The 19,375-nt window shown below is 45.3% G+C and overlaps 3 protein-coding genes and 1 long non-coding RNA gene across 4 annotated transcripts in view; 1 reads left to right on the top strand and 3 right to left on the bottom strand.

Moving 5' to 3' along the window:
- LOC143528433 (uncharacterized) overlaps window positions 1–6,024 on the bottom strand; it is a 12,003-nt gene extending 5,979 nt beyond the window's left edge. The window contains exon 1 of the long non-coding RNA XR_013134456.1: window positions 5,793–6,024. This is a non-coding gene — a long non-coding RNA (uncharacterized LOC143528433). The remainder of the gene's footprint in view (window positions 1–5,792) is intronic.
- Window positions 6,025–7,322: 1,298 nt separating this feature from the next.
- tmem44 (transmembrane protein 44) lies at window positions 7,323–11,301 on the bottom strand. Its single transcript, XM_077023433.1, has 9 exons — window positions 11,017–11,301; window positions 10,809–10,938; window positions 10,633–10,723; window positions 10,364–10,530; window positions 10,113–10,199; window positions 9,801–9,971; window positions 9,454–9,684; window positions 9,221–9,364; window positions 7,323–7,620 (listed from the first exon to the last, which is right to left on the bottom strand). The coding sequence occupies exons 1-9, from the start codon at window positions 11,151–11,153 to the stop codon at window positions 7,399–7,401; spliced, it is 1,380 nt and encodes a 459-aa protein (XP_076879548.1). The 5' UTR covers window positions 11,154–11,301; the 3' UTR covers window positions 7,323–7,398.
- A 686-nt stretch (window positions 11,302–11,987) lies between these two features.
- lsg1 (large 60S subunit nuclear export GTPase 1) lies at window positions 11,988–16,055 on the bottom strand. Its single transcript, XM_077023432.1, has 14 exons — window positions 15,805–16,055; window positions 15,533–15,659; window positions 15,334–15,454; window positions 15,126–15,212; window positions 14,930–15,016; window positions 14,738–14,798; window positions 14,463–14,639; window positions 14,021–14,371; window positions 13,828–13,929; window positions 13,602–13,744; window positions 13,073–13,197; window positions 12,896–12,975; window positions 12,607–12,777; window positions 11,988–12,438 (listed from the first exon to the last, which is right to left on the bottom strand). The coding sequence occupies exons 1-14, from the start codon at window positions 15,901–15,903 to the stop codon at window positions 12,259–12,261; spliced, it is 1,911 nt and encodes a 636-aa protein (XP_076879547.1). The 5' UTR covers window positions 15,904–16,055; the 3' UTR covers window positions 11,988–12,258.
- Window positions 16,056–17,291: 1,236 nt separating this feature from the next.
- fam43a (family with sequence similarity 43 member A) lies at window positions 17,292–19,108 on the top strand. Its single transcript, XM_077023430.1, has one exon. It carries the CDS (start codon window positions 17,401–17,403, stop codon window positions 18,421–18,423), a length of 1,023 nt encoding a protein of 340 aa, XP_076879545.1. The 5' UTR covers window positions 17,292–17,400; the 3' UTR covers window positions 18,424–19,108.
- Window positions 19,109–19,375: the final 267 nt, after the last annotated feature.

Here is a 19,375-nt window from a genome sequence, read left to right as displayed (position 1 = left end):
CAAAACAGCTGACGCGTCCCAGCCCTGACCCTCTGAGCGACGGAGCACCGGCCCGTTCAGCAGGCCCACACCAGCGCCTTCAGCTGTCAGGACACACAGGTAGGAGGGGGTGGGAGTTTGGTACACCTAATCAGTTTAGAAAAATCACATTGACCAGAAGGACGATAAGAAGCAGGAAGGCTGTGTGTGCTGGAGACACAGGTGGCGTTTACGGCGCTGTGGTAGACCCCGTGTCCCCAGGGACGCCCCCCCTCTCCAGACCACCGCCGCCCGCCAGGGTTAATAATACGCCATGACCTAACGATGGTGATGATAATTAGTGGAAGCTGTGAGAGGAACTAGGGTTTTGTTTGTAGGGTCTCTTTCCTTATCACTTCCTCTGCAAATCGCAGCCCGTTAAAACGAGCCCCTCTGACAGGGGACGGGTTCGGCCCAGGGCCCTGCTCCGATATGGACCAGAACACATCAGGTCTCCTTCGGGACTGATGAATTTAAAAGATTGGACCCAGAGTAGCGAATGCAAAACTGTGACATCACTGCAAATTTTTTTAATGACCGATAGCAAGGAATTTTCAGGAAAAAAACGAATGTTCTTTTTCAGTTTGTGATTTTGACCACCACCACCACCACCACCACCGCCTCCATTCTGTTCTGAGCCCCAGTGGGTAGAACAAACACTTTGTGGGACTGGGTTTCCAGTCAGGGAGAGGTGTTTTTCTTAAATTAAAGTACAAGAACCGCCTACAACAAAAAATTTATACCCATCCAGTATCTCCAAAATATTTTCGATACCTTGGCATACTGAACAACATATTAACACTGTAGGAATTTTTGAAGCGTGCTTTCCTATTCTCAGGGAGGAGACATCACAGTCCTTGAATTAGAAATGGGTCGTCCAAAAAACACAATTAAACTTTTGTATTCCAGATTTCAGTACTCTCATTACACTTGTGCTAATGTTTGTGCACACATAGAGTTGATTTTATGACCACAAAATACTGTGGTGATCTTTTATGGGCTTTAGGGTTTAGGTGAAAGTCCCTTGTTACAATAAGCTTTTCATTTAATAACAGGCTTCACTGATTTTTCCAGAAGGCGTTTGGACACACTCCTGTTTAAATATTACACACACACACAACAACAACAACATACATAAGAGAAGAGTCCGAAAGTAGTCCGAATGAAAGCTGTATGGGCATAGTGGCACGTGTGATTAAATGGCTCAACCACAACCCTTCCAAGATGCCAAGAGAGACTATTTAGTTCACTAGTTCCAACACTAGCGGTTTTATCCTCTGCTGTGATTCAGAAATACACAGCCTTTTAGCCAAATGTTTTGTTTATCAGATGTGATTTCCGCTGAGCAGCACAGTCTGTACAAAGCCTCTAATCTCACTGCTCGTAACCAGGGTCAAGATCGTACACTGAAAGAGGGTTGGTGGGCAAGGCAACAACACACCTCTCAAACACCCCCATTAGCTACTCTACAAAACACCACTCAAACACCCCCATTAGCTACTCTACAAAACACCACTCCAACACCCCCATTAGCTACTCTACAAAACACCACTCAAACACCCCCATTAGCTACTCTACAAAACACCACTCAAACACCACCATTAGCTACTCTACAAAACACCACTCAAACACCCCCATTAGCTACTCTACAAAACACCACTCAAACACCCCCATTAGCTACTCTACAAAACACCACTCAAACACCCCCATTAGCTACTCTACAAAACACCACTCAAACACCCCCATTAGCTACTCTACAAAACACCTCTCAAACACCCCCATTAGCTACTCTACAAAACACCACTCAAACACCCCCATTAGCTACTCTACAAAACACCACTCAAACACCCCCATTAGCTACTCTACAAAACACCACTCAAACACCCCCATTAGCTACTCTACAAAACACCACTCAAACACCCCCATTAGCTACTCTACAAAACACCACTCCAACACCACCATTAGCTACTCTACAAAACACCACTCAAACACCCCCATTAGCTACTCTACAAAACACCACTCAAACACCCCCATTAGCTACTCTACAAAACACCACTCCAACACCCCCATTAGCTACTCTACAAAACACCACTCAAACACCCCCATTAGCTACTCTACAAAACACCACTCCAACACCCCCATTAGCTACTCTACAAAACACCACTCAAACACCCCCATTAGCTACTCTACAAAACACCACTCAAACACCCCCATTAGCTACTCTACAAAACACCACTCAAACACCCCCATTAGCTACTCTACAAAACACCACTCAAACACCCCCATTAGCTACTCTACAAAACACCACTCCAACACCACCATTAGCTACTCTACAAAACACCACTCAAACACCCCCATTAGCTACTTTACAAAACACCACTCCAACACCACCATTAGCTACTCTACAAAACACCACTCAAACACCACCATTAGCTACTCTACGAAACACCACTCAAACACCACCATTAGCTACTCTACAAAACACCGCTCAAACACCACCATACAAAAACACTTGAAGTTCATGTACTAGCAATACTGGAAAGACAATGCACATGCACTGTATTAATCTGTGACTACACACACGCACATGCAAACCCAGGGATATCAGATACCATTGTTTATGTGAGTTTCAACTGGGGTGGTCAGCCCACACTGAGAGGCCTGAAGAAGAGAAAAAGAAACGAAGAAGCCAACATAACCCTGACCACGCTCCCTACCTCCGACCACGCCCCCATAACCCGGAACAAGTGTTCCGTAGACAAACATGGTTCTGCTTTGTCATGCAGTAATTCGGCACAATTGTTTGCTCCTCACGCCCACACTGCGTATACCTGATGGGCGAGGCGGTGGTCCGTGGACGTGTAGGAGGGACAGACGTGGGTACAGAGATACCTCCAGTATAGAAGAATCAACAAAAACAACACCTGCAATAACGAAAGATCAAACACAACACGTGGACGTAAGTCAGGCCACATGCTCTGGGATTAGCGCTGCCATGGGAACCACAGCCTGGGAAAAACTGCAGATCCACGGCAGAGAGATTATGCCGAGCTCCTGCGTCCAGCTTAGCGGCGCCGAGCTCATCCAGGGCCTGTTCCTTGTACCGTGGACAACAGAACAGATTATGTGACGGTGTGAATTAAGGAGCGCTTCATGTTACAGATTTTAAAACTATGAATTACAGAACCACAATATAACATACGTTGAATGATGATTACACATGAATATATCAAACAGCTTTCAACAGATATATGGGCGGGTAACTCATCTATCTCACTTTCCTTAAAGCGTCCAGGTTCAAAGTTGTTTCTTGGCTGTAATCCATGGTTACCAGATCACACCTTAGTCCCAAATTTCGCATCGGACACTATTTATAATCCTGGGTGCTTCACGGCACCTCCAACCTGTGCATGGTGAGTTTATCTTGGACTTGTTGGAGGTAAACCACGGAGGAGAGAGCAGAGAGCCGCTACTCACAGCGCACCCACTTCGGACACTGTGAGCAAACATTCGCAACCACGCTCAAGGGACCTGCACCATGTTAGGACATTTCTCACCACTGTTGCGATTCAACATTGGCAGGCTTTCTGTCGCAAGCGAACGCCTTAGATCAAGTCTGCAGAAAGCAATCCTGCCGCTGCATGAAAGCACTCTGGGAAGCCATTACAGTACTTCTCTGGCAACTTCTAAAATGCCAGGTGTGTCAGGATACCCTGACTCAGGGACAAGGGCACAGTGCAGCCTTAGTTGCGGTCAAATTTTAATCCAAACGAGATGCCTTTAGTCCATGGATCAATCTCGAGTGGTCCCAATGGCCGCTCCGTATCACAGGTGCTCACATCACATGCATTTCCATACAGTCTCCTGTACTGTGTACTGAAGTAGTCTGTACTAAAACTAGTTCCAACAGGCAAAATGTTGCTATTGCTAGAGAAGAGTATGACATAGACTCATCACCTGTGACATATGCTCATCACCTGTGCACATCACCTAACTATGGGGCGAAGATTGTGATGTAGTTATTTCTGCTCAATTCTGCAGGTATGAACTCACTGCTAACCTAAACGAATGAGTCCGAGTCACCTGAATATCAAAGCCAAGTACTTTTTCCGTTAATGCCAGTAGCTCGATGCATATGGTAAAAGTAAAAATAGCCCCATCCCATCCAGCCATCTGAAAATCATATAATAGATTTGTTCATTTACAAAAAAAAACACTTCCTTCTAGTCTTTATGTTTAGTCCATAGTCACATGGTAATGAATCATCATTATTATCCAAAGAAAGCCTCGTACAAAAGATGTCCACCTCCTAATGGTGACCGTTCACTATCTCAGGTCACAGTTGGAGATGTGTTTATTAAATCAAAACAAAGACACCACATAATCCTCAACAGTAAAGATATGGTGGAATAGACTTCTTACAGCTCAAACACAGGTTTGATCCATGTAAAATTACTGAAATGGATTTTGAGCTTTAAGATAAAAGAAATACTCATTTAGATTCAGATGTCAGCTATTGTACATAGGCACAGTCATAATGTCATGTAGTTATACTGTTAGCCTTAATGTGCCACCATAATGACATGAACTGTGAACCAAGCCAAACCAAGAACTATGTCAAACTTGTACTGTTAGAATAGTAAAACCACAAAGACTCAACCAAGCACTACAAAACAAATAATTTTCATTAGAAGAACAGTGCAAATATAACATTGCTACATGTTTAAGCCTGGTTCTTCACAAAGATGCACATATGTAACTTATGTTTTGCTGATAATTAATATATTTGGCTACTACTGATTCAGGATGGTTGTACTACAGTGAGAACACCTCCGGGTCCGTTATGGGTGTTCATCAGCTATTTGTTAATAAGCAACCATAAAATTAATCCCACAGAAACGTTTTATGAATTGCTCACATGATAATAGATTTACTATCATGTTTCGTTAGACATACACGCAAACTAAACACACACGCCTTTAGAACAGGATTGGACGCTCCACAGCCATTTACTCACGATTTACACTCACATGAGCTGAAATTTAGCACCGTGATCCAATACCAGGTAACTAGTATACGTTACAGAGAGTCACTAGGATCCATATCAACTAGTTCCCCAGTAAGTTAGCCAAATCAGATAAGCCAACATGGCTACAGATGGATATAAGGCATAACGGTGGAAGATAAGATCTCACCTAGTTATGCATATACAGACAAGCTTTATGATCGTTATCAAGAGGAAACTGTCAATATTGCGATAAAATCACAACAACAGAGCCCTAAAGCCACCAGGAGAGAACAAAAACCTTATTTGACAGGTCGGTGATGGTCATACAGTAGTAAGTCCTGTTATTCACCTAGAGGGGTTTGAGTTAGAGGGGTTTGAGACAGAGGGGTTTGAGATAGAGCATTGGATCTACAGGGTTTGATAAACATGCTTCGCTGCATCGGAACTATAACCGTTTGACCGATACTGCTGATGTGAACCGACACCGCCGCCTAGTCATAACGTTGTGTGCTAGCTTCAAACGCTAGCTAGCTAATTCACGCTGGTTAGCCGGCCAGCCATAAATCAATATACTCGACAGGTTAGCTCAATATGACCCAATATCGGCCCGACAAGACGCTCCTGGACCCGTAATTTGAGTATAAGCTCCATATACGAACACTGGGTCACGGTTCGTGTCGGTATCGCCAGACCACGGACATACCTCAGAATGACACATTTGAGACGCGTGTGTGTGTGTGTGTGTGTGTGTGCTTAGCTGACTTACCCAGAACCACCTGGACTGAGGATCACCTCAAAGTCATAATGAAGCCCGTTATTGGTGTTCCGAAAGAGAAAATCGCTCGGATGTTGTAGCTACACAACGTTGTCTGTTCGTTAAAGGTCGACACGCTCGCGTGGGGATGGCGCGCGCGGCTGCTCAGTGTTGACAGTGCTGCACGAGCCGTGCTGCTCCGACTGCCTCGAACTGGCTCGCGAGCCCCTCGGAGGAAGTGAGGCACAGGAAATGATGTCATTTGGAACCGCGCGTGCAAGGGCCCCGCGTTTAGAGTCTGTGGATTCAGCCCGAAAGTCATGATGCTATATTGAACATTGGAATATTTTAACATTAAAAGACAAGGACATTTAATAGATGTTCAAACGCCAGAATTAATGTTAACTGAAATAGGATGAAAACGTAACTACTGGAACTACCAATTAGCTTGTACTAATTTAAGCTGTGTCGATGGGGGTGTAGTTATTATTCTAAAAGAAAAACAAAAAAATCAATTTCTTACGATGTTCCAATCCCTGCATCAAGGTAGCAGTGCAAACAAAATTCCACCTACTAAAACAGACCAAACAGTTTGGTGTAATTTCACAAAAATTAAAGGATAGACCTGAAGCACAAACAAAATGTACCCACAGTGTTCAGATGAAGAACGCTCATGAAACCCCTCATCAGAGGACGCAGTATATTTGTTGGGAGAACTGATGGTTAAGCACTGTTTCTGTGCACACATAAAATACATGAAGCCTGGGAGATCCACTGCAGACCTAAATTAGATCCAGTTGAGGCATCAGAATGCCAAAAAAGAGGCATGAGATCCTGAAGAGGGTCAAAGTTCATAGCTCAAAGGGGTCGGATGTGCGAAGGCATTGTTAGACATCTCGTTGTGTTTGAATCGCAGTTCCTTCTGCATCGCTGCCTCACCTGCACCCTTCTGCAGGTCCCCAGTGCCAAACGAGAAGAAGGATGTGCTTGGACCTGTCTAATCTCTACATTGTCCCTTTATCAGACTTTTTTGGGAAGTTTCAAAAAGTGGGAGTCATCCGTTAGCCAAGATTGACTTGGGCACAATGAACTTAAGATCCACAGTCACAAAATAAGAATGGCTAAGGGTGAAGACCAGCGAAAAAGCTTTAAAACAAAACCTCTGGCCATCATGTCTAGGGTCTTATCAGAGGTTGTTAGGTCTTTTTCAATCCAGCTTAGATAAAACTGTCCAACTATGAAAATACAGGAAATGACCTGCTGAACTGCTAGGTCTGGGAAAGGGCGTGTGTGTTTTTATTACAGTGGTGTGACACCTCCCTCCATTTATCTGTGTTTTGGCTCAATACGGATTATAGCACTGTCATATTAATCAGGGGTGTGGCTTCTGAGAGGTCTGATTATGGCCCATGTGAACAAAACTAGTTTACGATTAAAAAAAAAAGCTCGGTTTAGTCACTTTTTGTGACAGTCTCATGTTATAGGGGAAAAAATATATCACGTTAACACAGTACAATTCTAATGGTAATTAGACTGAAATCATGAGGTCCATCTTTTCTTTTATTTCACTTGCTGAGAGATTATACATGAAACTATGCCATCTGCTGTAAAATCAGAATCATTTAACAGAGTCAAAACAGCTCAGGTTGTGGTCAAGTGATGTGGGAACCACCATGTCTGCCTGAAGTTCTGCACTGTTGCAGAAGCAGGTGTGAGATGCTGGAACACTGCTGAACCCTGAGCTGTGGGACACCATCCACTCCTGCAGAGGGAACGTGTCCGTGGTTTGGACATCTCCTTTCCCGGATCCCCACTGCGGAGTGGCCTCTTCAAAGTCCCACTGCATGGGTGAAAAAAGTAACAGTGAATCAGAGGAGAAATGCGTGGGGGGGGGGGGGGGGGGTGTAAGGTTATTCCAACACTCCTGGGGGCTGTAGCCAACCGTGTGTGGAACAAGGGTCTTTTTCAGTTTGGGGTCACACCCAAAGTCCCACAGTGAGACCCTTGAGCCACATGGAACTGAGCTGCAAGCCTCCAAGACTAGAAAGAAAGCAGCCAGAAGCTCTCACCTCTGACCCTGTGTTCTCAAAGTATCAAAAAGGTGAAGAAACCAGCTTCCAAAACTGTTATGCATGGACCAAAACCCCATACAGATTTTATGGCTATTTCAGCCTCTTCTGAAGCTAACCAAGTCTGTCTCCAGTGTCCATTACAAATGTTTCTCAGAACAATGGAGACACAAGAGAAGTTTCCCCTGCCCTCTTGGTGAGCTCACACAAACATGCCTCAGACACCAGAGTAGGAGGTCAGGCTGTGCAGTGTTGTGGTGGCCCCATGGCGGAGCTCCAGAACATCCAGGTGGAAATAACATCAATAGATATCAATAGATAAAGTCAACAGCATGGAGAGATTAATGTCAAAACTGATCAGCAGAGGGCAGGGGCTTCTTCTGTGGTGTAACCTAACCACGCAGGACATTATGTGCACTGAGATCCTTTATGGAAAAATTACAAGACACTGTAACTATTAGCATTATAGCATAGTAACTCATCACTGTAGTAGTATTGAGTGATGGACACTGTTTAAACAAATGCATCAAGGAATAAAATATTAAACAACATGGATTTGTGAGCATTATTTTAGGCAGGAATTCTGTAGACTAAACATTATGGATATGAATACACACGTAAATAAATACAAAAAAAGTAAAAATCTATAACCTACTGTTCAAAGAAATGCAATAATAGTTTACAGGGACACTGCTCTCCTCGTGTCAGACCAGAAAACAAAACATGAACCAGGTCATCCTCAGGTTTACTGGTACACGAGCAGCCAATGAGAGCCAAGCATTCAGTCAGAGTGGACTATAACCTGCTGCACAGTCCATGGTGTTTTGAGGAGGTTCACATAGTTAGTGTTTTCCTGTTTAGTGAATAAAACAAAGTTCAATTGTTTTCAACCTGAGCAATTTGCCTTTGTTTCTGACTGAATGATATCCTCAATGCCCTGGCACTCTTAAGAGCCCTGAGAAGGTCAAGAGCAAGACAAGCGAGACAGCAGAGACAAGCGAGACGGCAGAGACACCCAGACGCTGGAGGAGTGGATCCCTCTTAGTATACAGGCTTATCAAGTGATGTCTTGTCTTCCCAGTTCTGCTGTGTCACGTCTCTGATGTGTTTACACAGATTATCCGCCAACACCATATTCATTTTATTTAGAACTTCCAACAGTTTGATAGTACCACAGCACAGAAAAAGAACTGCAAACAGGTCAACTTATGTAAAAGATTCATTTATTTTACCTGAATCCATTTGTAGAGGCCTAAACATGCCGCAAGCTGAGTAAAGAAGCTTCTGTTTAAGACCTCCACTGCCACCTACAGGTGTATAGCAATATGACATTTACTACAGCTTGGCAGACAGGGGGAAGAGGTTGCTAACCTGGAGTTCAGAGCTGAGGGAAGATGAGTCCGTGGCACTGTCTGATGAATAACGCTCGTCCACTCTGACCACCTTCACAGACTTGGTCAGGGGCTGGTTCTCTGCTGAGCTTTCCCCTGTGAGCGTCACCTCCTTTAGACACACCTACAGAACAGGACAGACCCGTGATCCGTGCAGTTTTTACGCACATCGCTTGTTTAGAAATTGGTCTCACAGAAGAACAAAACACAGACCTTTCGGACAGGCTGTACATTAACATCCATGTAATGTCCCATCTCGGTCATCTTTGGGGAATTGCTTTTCCGTGCAAAAAGATGATGCTTTCTGACAGTTTGGTCTCTGGGGTTGTGATACTGAGCAGAGTCGGGCCTATGAGAGCTACTCAACAGAGACTGGGTAGCAGAGTCCAACTGCGGTACAGAGTGGCGGCTGCAATGGGTTCTGGAACATGAGAGGACCAGGATCTGAGTGGGTCGAGTTAGAGAGACACAGTACAGTCCAAGAGCTCTCTCTCTCTCTCACTCACACACACACACAATACAAAAGGAGCAGCTACAAGTGGCAGAAGATGAAAGGATACAGCTGCATCGAGAGCAGCAGCGCAGGCCGCTGAGAGGGTCCAGGGCAGGGCTCTCACCACACACTCCAGCCGCGTGTCGTAAAGCAGGATGGCAGAGGCGTAGAGAGCCGCGGCCACGGCGCTCAGAGCTCTCGAGGACGCGTGCACGCCGTCGCTCTGCTCACCCCTCTTCTGCAGGCCACAGATTACGAGCAGCAAATCCACCAGAGCAAAAGTGGGAGATTTGAGCCAACGGTTTGTGCCAATGTCTTTCACCAGGTGAGATGTTGTGTTGAGGAGAGCGCGTTGGGTGTGGACGAGGAACATACTCACAGCGATGAGGAGAGAGGGGAACCTGGATGTCCAGCTGATCGCAAAGGACAGGAGACCGAGGGCATAGCCGAGGAGTTCGATACGACTCTGTTCACACAAACAAACGCAAACTGTAACTGCTCGGGTCGAGGACACCAGTCCTCCTGCTGTGCACGACATCCCCTCAAGCATTTTGCACAACCGTTAATAAACATGTTATGCATTCTGCCAAACAAAAAAGCATGCCTTCGTTTTGAAGACTGCTCACTCACATGCAGGAAGACAGCGAGCAGCCTCCTGCCAGTCGGAGACCTGTTGCCCAGTGGCTGGCTGTGCTGAACACCTTTGCCAAGGTAAACACATCCTCCCATTACAAACAGCAGACACACAACAAGAGAGTTCTGTCTTCTCCTCCTGGAGATCATTCTCGCTCTCGTTCCTTGAACAAGACAGAAAGGTACGTTTTGGTGACCTAAATGCAGATATTAAAAAAATAATTAATTAATTACATTTCCAAGGAACAACTTAAACTCATCCTCACCAGTTTTGGAGTGGTACCACAAACAAACAGGCACGGTTACTGAAATGAAATGCAGACCATCCAACGCTGCCATAAACGAAGCCACAATAATCTAGAGCAGAAATTCGGATCAGTCCCCCATCATTTCTAAACCAGGTCACGGACATCTGAAGTCCATTTAAAACCCGTGAACTCACCTGAACAGGTAACTGGTTAGAAAGAGCCGCTCCGGCAACGTTACACACGTTACCAACGAGAGAATAGAGGACACAGGCCACATCATTACTGGAAGGACTGTACCTCATTTTACACCTGCAGCACAAGAGACTACGACACGAAAAGTGCAAAATGAGAGAAGGATAAATAATAAAATGATGAGAAATGAGAGGGCTAACCATCGCTTACGTTACGGAGGACGATATCAGGCACAAGACCGACAGGACGCCCAGGGCACCCGACACACAAACGTTATCTCCAGAGTTAAGGCAACTTGTTACTCCTTTCCACCAATACAAAACGTCGAATAAGTTTTTATCTATCATTATCACAAATTAACACGGTCATGTCGGTGAGGAAGAGAATACGCTCCCGGAATCATCCGAGATATAAAAGACAAACAGTTCGGTTTGCCCGCCACGCACACTAGATACCTGGGCATGGTCACGTGACGCGCAGGTAACCCGAGGAGGAAAGATTCAATCGCCTCTCCTGCTTACAATGTGGGTTCTGATCAAACTACAACTCTGGTTTATTTAATATGCTTTATACCATTCAGTTGAACTCTTTTAATATACCGACTTATTGTACTATTGTACGTTTTCTCTGGATCAGTAGGTTTTATTATATTATTGACCCTCTTCATAACAGCTCCATTTTAAACAGAGCCTCGCATCACTGTGGTCTCCACTTTGATGACTGATGTAGGCGTGTGGAGACTTGAGCCATCCTCAACACTGCGGCATCGCACAAAGGACCCACAGTTTCCACACTTGGAGCCTCTCCGTTATATTTTGCGGTATGCAAAACAGTGACCATAGGAGATTGAGTGAGATTACAAGGAACAGGAAAAGTCCCTTCAAAGAATACAGGTTTGAATGCCTAACTTTTACAACAAAGGATTTGCACATGATGAACATAATACATTTCTTTACGTGGAGTGGAGGAAACCAAGCAGGAATAAAAGAGTAATGTTTTAGAGATTGAGGCAGAGTACCAAAGTTTGTTTATACCAGTAGCGAACCATGAACAATACACATTTTTAATGGACCATTGACCATTTTATGTTTTAGGAATATTTTAGGCCCTCTGAGAGGGCGTAGACGGTTCCCCACTGGTTTATACACACACACCCACACACACACACACACACTTAAGACTTAAGAGGGTTGCTTAGTTTAATTATAAAATGGGTCTAATGAGCTGTACACCAACCTCACCAAAAACAGATCACAGATTTCACTTTGAATTATTAAAACTGCACAATTATGGCAGAATCATCATGATGGAATGATCAGCAGGAAAGGTCAGAATATCAGATCCCAAATCTGAGGAAATCAGCCCATCCCCACAGTCTGGCACAGAAATGAAATAAGGACTTTCTCTGTGTCTTCGTGAAAGTCCACGGTGTGTCGTTGGATGTGGCTGTGTTCAAGCGTCCAGGTGCTTGCAGAGTCTTCTCACTTTCTCCTTCTTGTTCTTGTTGCCGTGTTTCTTCCAGGGCTTCCCGGCCTGCTGGTCCAGGGGCACCTGGGCGTGGCCCACAGGCCCAGCACCAGGCCTGTAGCCCATCACCATCTGTACCCCTTTGGTTAGTGCACGGGCGTTCTCCTAGAGGGAATCAAACAGCGGTGCGAGTGTGGTCGGCATCGGTGCAAGAATTAGAAAGCATCCTTAACTCATCAAATTGGAAATATTTTAAATATTCGAATTGAAAATTGTTTCTGATTATAGAGTTGAAGAGATTTCAGGGAAAACGTGTGGACAGTGAAGTCTAACCTGATGAAAGAAGTTTTTATCGACGGAGTTCTCGATCTGCTTGACCTTGGAGGTGCTGCTGGTGTGTGAGGAAGGCCCTTGGTGAGCAGCCTGCGTTGAGAAGCTTGAGTGTTGAGGCTGGAAGTGTTCAGCGCTGATGTGGGGAGGGGGGTGGCAGTACAGGAGTTTCCCCTGTGTAGGAGCAGCACAACCCTGGACCTTCCATTCCTCACATACACACACGAGTCTTTACTGTTCATGAAAGTGCCACACCGTTTCCTCCCAATCACGCAGGGGCATTATTACTTACGCTCACGTAGTCTTTCAACACATAGCGGGCGGATCGGGACTGGTCTGGTTGTCCGTGTGCAGTCATGAAGCCCCTCATATCTTTAGAGATCATCAAACACATTTCCAAACTGAAAGTAGGCCACAGCTCACTTGAACAATGATACTACAGAGTGCTTCATGACAGTGGGCTCCCTACATCCATATGCTCTCAGCAGCTCCTCAGCGGTGGGCGGACGCTCAGGGTCCTCGTCTTCTCTTGGTTTGATGATGTTGATCCCATAAATTCCCTCTAGCACAGATCGTGGAATAGTCTGACAAACGTAATGTGGTTAAGGAAGCAGTATGCCAATCTTTCAATTTGTACACGCCCACACCTACACACAGTCTGAATGGCAGGAACTTATGCGTGACATACGAGCTGGTCACACCAGGTCCTAGAGGGTGGAGACACAGAGAGTGGTGGAGAAAAACAAGTCTGAGATCCTGTGGGCCCTCCAGATCCAGACAGATAAACAAGCAGCGGTGAACCAACCAGACATGGTGCCAGTAGATAAGGTGGTAATACATGTGGCAGATCTAAGTGATAGAACTACCCACCACAAGAAATAAGAGCTGGATGAATACTAATTTTTTCTTTTCTTTTTTTTCTAACGATATACATGTTCCCTTGTGAGTAAATGCAGTAAAGTAAAACGCTGAACCCTGGAGGCTAATGAGAGGATATGAGGGAGATGGCTGGGATGTGGTCTCGCATCTGGTCAATGGGGAGAATCCCATTACAGATCATTTCTGCTTTGGTGGACACGAAGGAAGGCATGACCAAGCCAGGACAGTCGCACAGGCAGAGACCAGACTCGACAAACAGAGTCTGCAAAACACAAACATACAAGAGCAAGCGTTGAGTTCCATCCAACGGCAACTGTAGTTAAACAACATACAAAACCCACATACCTGGAAGTGTTTAGTGTGTCCAGGTGTAGCAGACACCGAAACCTTCTTATTCCTCAGGATGGTGTTGATAGTGGAGCTTTTGCCGACATTAGGGTAGCCGACCTTAATCAGAGATCAATCAGAGGTGAATCAGAGATGAATGGAATGACTGAGACGGAGAAACATGTCTATACATGTAAGAGTTCTGCCTCACCAGTCCCACAGTGAGCTGGCCATCCTTGCATGTGGGTCCAGAATGTGCAGATTTAAACACTTCAAGGAGTTCCTCTTTGTGCAGCAGGTGGCTTGAGTTATGAAAAGAAGCTCGCTCCGAGGAACCTTCATACACCTTTGCCTCTCCTTCATCTCCAGACATCTCAGAGCAGGTCTGCCAGTCATCCTCTGAACTACAATCCCCAGAATTCACAATGGCACCCTCTTCCTCCTCCTCACTCTCCTCTTCCTCTTCAGTCCTCTCCTGTAAGTCCCGAGTTCCCTTGGGACTGAATGAAGCTTGCTCCTCACATTCTGGATCGCTCCGGTCCAGACCCGCCTGCTCCTCTCCCTGCAAAGTCAGCAGGAGTTCAGTCCAAACACAGCACATCCATGCTGGAGCTGCAGTGGAGGTGTGGTGCTAGAGCAGCTGCAGATCTCACCTTCTCCAGGGCCTCCAGGCGTTCGGCTTCGGCCAGGGCTGACCAGAACACCGCCCGGACTCCTTCTTCCTGGAAGTACCTGGCCCAGGCCTGCCGCTGCTCTGCAGTCAGTAAATCAGCTTTATTCAAAAGCAGCATGTTCACCTTATGACTGGAGACCTCTGTAACATATTTCTCCTACGGACGAGGGGGGGGGTTATGGGTTAAAACAATAGTGTGAGCTGAAAAGCAGAAAAAGGCAGAAGATCAAAGTAAATTTATTTTAGTTTACTTACTAGATCTGGGCAACGGAACAGCAAGGGGTTTCTGGCATCAACAATCTGAACCACAACATCACTAGGAAAAAAAAAATGAATAAAGTATATAAAAAATACAATGTGTATGTATATATAAACATCCCTAGTAAGCTGGATGACGTTTAGCCATTACACAGTTACTCAGTTTTCCCTAATACAGCATACAGGTACCTTCTCTCAATGACTCTCCAGAGCTGTCTCCAAAAGTCCAGGTTCCTCTCAAAGGGGGTGAGAATCAACTTCTGTTCCTCTTCCAGCCTAAATAACAAAAGGAAGCACTGTGCTGTCAGACGTATTGAGCTAGACTGTTTAGCAGCACAGAGACAGGTGTAAAAATGAGGTGAGACTAAAAAAGTGGTTCTCTCACCTCGCTAGGTCTCGTCTCCATGTCAGGAAGCTGTCTCTCTCTGCCAGCTGCAGCACCTCTGGACTCGTGTTCTCATCCCAGTGAGGTCTAATGGAAAACAGAACCAGAACAGCACCGATACATATTGATGTTGAAGTGGAAATGGTATCTCATTAAGCATCATTAGGGTTAGGAAACATTAGGCTTGCAAGAAAGTAGGACCGAGTACCTCCGTGGGATACGGAGGAACTGCCTGTTGTCTTTGTGTAGTTTCTTCAGTCTTTTGGATTCTTCCTCGGTGAGCAAGCCTGTCCGGGCTTCGGCCGGCACGAATTTGATGTTTAGCTTCTCTGTAACGTTACAGAACAGTGGTGAGGATCTCCAGGGCGTTTAAAAGCCCCGTGGACGCGTGGACCGCTGGAACTTACCTGCAATAAATTCAGTCCCAGCAAGTTCTGCTGTGGCCAGAAAGTCATCGAGGGAGCTCTGCTCGGTCACAGACTGCAGGTTCAGACGTCCCCACTCATACCCGTCATTCAGCTCACTGGTATGGAGCTGTTGGCCAAAAACAAGGCAAACAACCCTAATTATAATATATATATATATATATTATACATTATAATAATTAGGGTTGTTTGCCTTGTATATATATATATATATATATATATATATATATATATATAATATAATGGACTCTTACCCATGTGTCACTCCTCCTGTTCCTGCGGCCTGCGTTCAGTCTCTCTTTGATCAGAGATCTACCTAAACTTGCGCCTCCACCACGCGTCTTCTTCCCCATGTTGAATGGTGGATGTGCCGCTACATATGAAGCACAGCAGCTTGTTTTCTAAACATGTCACACGCAGCGACTTCAACCATGTGACGCTTCCGCTGCTGTACAGGAAGTTGCGCGGAATGTTCCACTCGAGCATTTAGGGTGACGGCGATCTGCCGGCGTGTGTGAGTTCAGTCTTTTGTCTTTATCTGTACCCGTCTTTGAAAGGTTTTGGTTATTCTGGGGACATCCGTGCACATACACTAAAATTATAATAATAAAAATCTAAAGGAATAAAAAATAAAAGTATGCATAAATTCTAAACAACTTTCTGGTTGGGTCCAATGTGCCACGTTAAAATGTGTCGTAAAGATCCAATTCTAGTAGGATGGTTCCGGATTTCCTAAACCCTCTCACTCCCACACTCACGTCTGTAATGGAAAAATATAGTACGTTGTAATCTCGCTTTCTCTCTCTCTCACTCTCACTCTCTCACACACTCTTTGTATTTCTACTCATGTAAACACCTCTATTTAGATTTACATCTATTCGAATTAAACCTTTCTTTTACCAGAAGACACTGATAAAGTCAAGTGAGCTCTTAACATCACAGACGGGTAAAGTCATCTTCTATCATCTTATATGAACACGGATCAAAACACATTCGCTCTTCTCTTGTACAGGATTACAGCTCTTAAGAAATACCACCTCTCCCCAGCAGATGGCAGCATAGACTGCCTGCCTACGATTTTCAGGCGCATGTACAGTTTTCTTTTTTTTTTTAATTTATCTTATGTATATATGTTAATTATTATATATATTAAAATATAACGTAGTATTATAATAAACATTTTATGCGATATGATATTTTACATTTTCTGTGAAGGTACAGATGAACATGACTAGAATGCACCAAACACCAGGGGAAAATATATATATATATATATATTATATATATGTAAATGTAATTGAAATTCCAGTTAAAGTTGTAAATGTAAATTAATCTTTAGCGACCATGTTGGTTGCTTGTCATATAAAACACCCAAACAGACCATAAAAATCACAGCAGGGGCAGTGTGTTAAGCGTGTTGATTCTGTTGACAAATAAACAAATGACTTACTATCAACGTATCTATGAATGAAGCGTACACTGAGCGAGCAACCGACAGTAAACATCATGGGTAAACACCACAGACGGCCTCGGAGTCTGTGTTGGTATGTTCCATGGAGCACGTTTACCTCCCCCGAGAGACCGAGATGGAACAGTCCAGTATATAATCACATGCGACTGGCCCGTTCCTGTTAGTTACAAGCTTGTTACAATGATAGACGGATGAAGAATGAGTGCTTGAGCGCTTTATGTGACACGCTAATGCAATGTAGGTATGTAGGTGACTAAATTAATATATATATATTTATATATATATATATATATATATATATATATATACTGGTAATAGGTACTATCTTAGGCACATTTCTCTGTGCAGAATTAATTGGTTTGCGTGAAACGCCACTATAATGTTGCCTTGGAAAAAGAACAAGTTTGATCTGATAGAGGAGGAGAAGCAGTCCAAGCAGAAGGGATATGCCGTGAGTCTCAACTACTCCGCCCTGACCTCCTTCGCCAAGTCCTGCCCGGAGAGCGCGCTCAACAGGGTGGGGAGCATGTTCAAGTCCAAGAGGAAGAAGGTGAAGATCACCGGCGAGGATCCCACCTACACGGTCCTGTATCTGGGGAACGCCACCACCATCCAGTCCAAGGGAGAAGGTTGCACGGACGTGGCCGTGAGCAAGATCTGGGCCAAGAGCGACACGGGGAAGAACGGCACCAAGATGAAGCTGACCGTGAGCTCGCAGGGCATCCGGATGGTCCACGTGGACGAGAAGACGAGGAGACCGGGACACCTGTATCTGCTGCACAGGATTACGTACTGCGTGGCGGACCCGCGGCTCCCGAAGATCTTCGCCTGGATCTACCGGCACGAGATGAAACACAAGGCGGTCATGCTGCGCTGCCACGCCGTGCTGGTGTCCAGGCCGGAGAAGGCGAAAGCCATGGCGCTGCTGCTGTACCAGACGTCCTCCACCGCCCTGGCGGACTTTAAACGCCTGAAGAGACGGGACGACGCGCGGCACCAGCAGCAGCAGCTGATCGGAGAGCAGAGCATCCCCCTGGTGCCGCTGAGAAAGCTGCTGAACGGACAGTGCTGCTACAAACCACCGGTGGAGCGCAGCAGGAGCGCCCCCAAACTGGGCTCCATCACCGAGGACCTGCTCGGGGAGGAGGAGGAGGAGGAGAAAGCCACGCACGAGTGCGAGGACGTGCTGGACACCCGGGCCGATTGCGCACGCAAGTTGTCGCAGATGGTGAGCGACTTTGGAGAGATGGGCATCGGGAACGACGTGCAGACGTTGCGGGCGGACCTGAGGGTCACGCGCTTGCTGTCGGGCGAGAGCACGTGCAGCGAGTCGTCGGTGGAGAGCGGGTCGGAGTCGGTACCGAACAGCACCGAGGAAGGCAAGCTGCGAGAGGTTGGCTGACCCGTTTTTAGATCCAACGAGACAAAACTCTTTTCACGACGAACTGTGGTCGTCTGGGTTTCGTGATGACGAGAATCCGCATGTGGTTTTGCGCCACTTGATCCGTTTAGTCCAAAAGAACACGCGCTTAGAGGGATGGTGTTGGTCCTGGACTGTCTGCTAGAGGATGACTTGAAAGATGATGTTTCTTTAAGTGAAAGAGTCATCGGTCCCCCCACCAAGAAAGGCACGAGCGTGGCACTGATCAGTGAGACGCTCATCTGCTCTCCTGGGCTGCTGTGCAATTTTAAAAGGTTTTACATTTTAGCTTGTTTACACAATCCATTTCCACAAAGGAAATGCAATTTGTATACAACCCTGAATTGTGTCCTTTACATGTGTTATTGGAGGAAATTTCCCGTCGGCTAAGCTGATAATACACCCTACATTCAGGAAGCTTCTTTTTCAGTTCCCTGTTTTGCACTGTTGTGTAATTAAGTTGTTACATGTTGGTTTCGTATATACTGTTGTTTCCCTTTGAATGTCCCTATAAACATAAATGTTCTATCTTTGCTGTGCAAAAGAAAAAAATCTTATGTATTGAGATATAAATATTAAATGCATAATGGTGTTTTATTTTTAAAGAGGTAAATGTGGTTTGTTATTTGTGAAACTACCAATAAAAACACAAGAGTTTTCCAGGTTAGTCCTGTTCCTGTAGGTCTTTACCCCCAACTAACGATTATCTCCTAACTAATGGAAATCTCCTAACTAACGATTATCTCCTAACTAACGATTATCTCCTAACAAAGCAGCAGGAGTCAGGTGTGTGTTCCGGGAAGAGAGAGAGTAGCTCGGTGTGCTTGCTGTGTGGTGTCACAATGTGTTCAGGCTGCTTCTGAAGCGGGTTTATTTCTCATTATCTGCTGTAACACACAGCCACAGCAACGGTTACTTGCATAACTGGAGTGTG

Source organism: Brachyhypopomus gauderio, chromosome 12 (genome assembly GCF_052324685.1).
Source record: "Brachyhypopomus gauderio isolate BG-103 chromosome 12, BGAUD_0.2, whole genome shotgun sequence".
In the NCBI taxonomy this organism is placed as follows: Eukaryota; Metazoa; Chordata; class Actinopteri; order Gymnotiformes; family Hypopomidae; genus Brachyhypopomus; species Brachyhypopomus gauderio.
The sequence above is the reverse complement of the archived record's forward strand: the minus strand, read 5'-3'. Positions and strand labels throughout refer to the sequence as shown.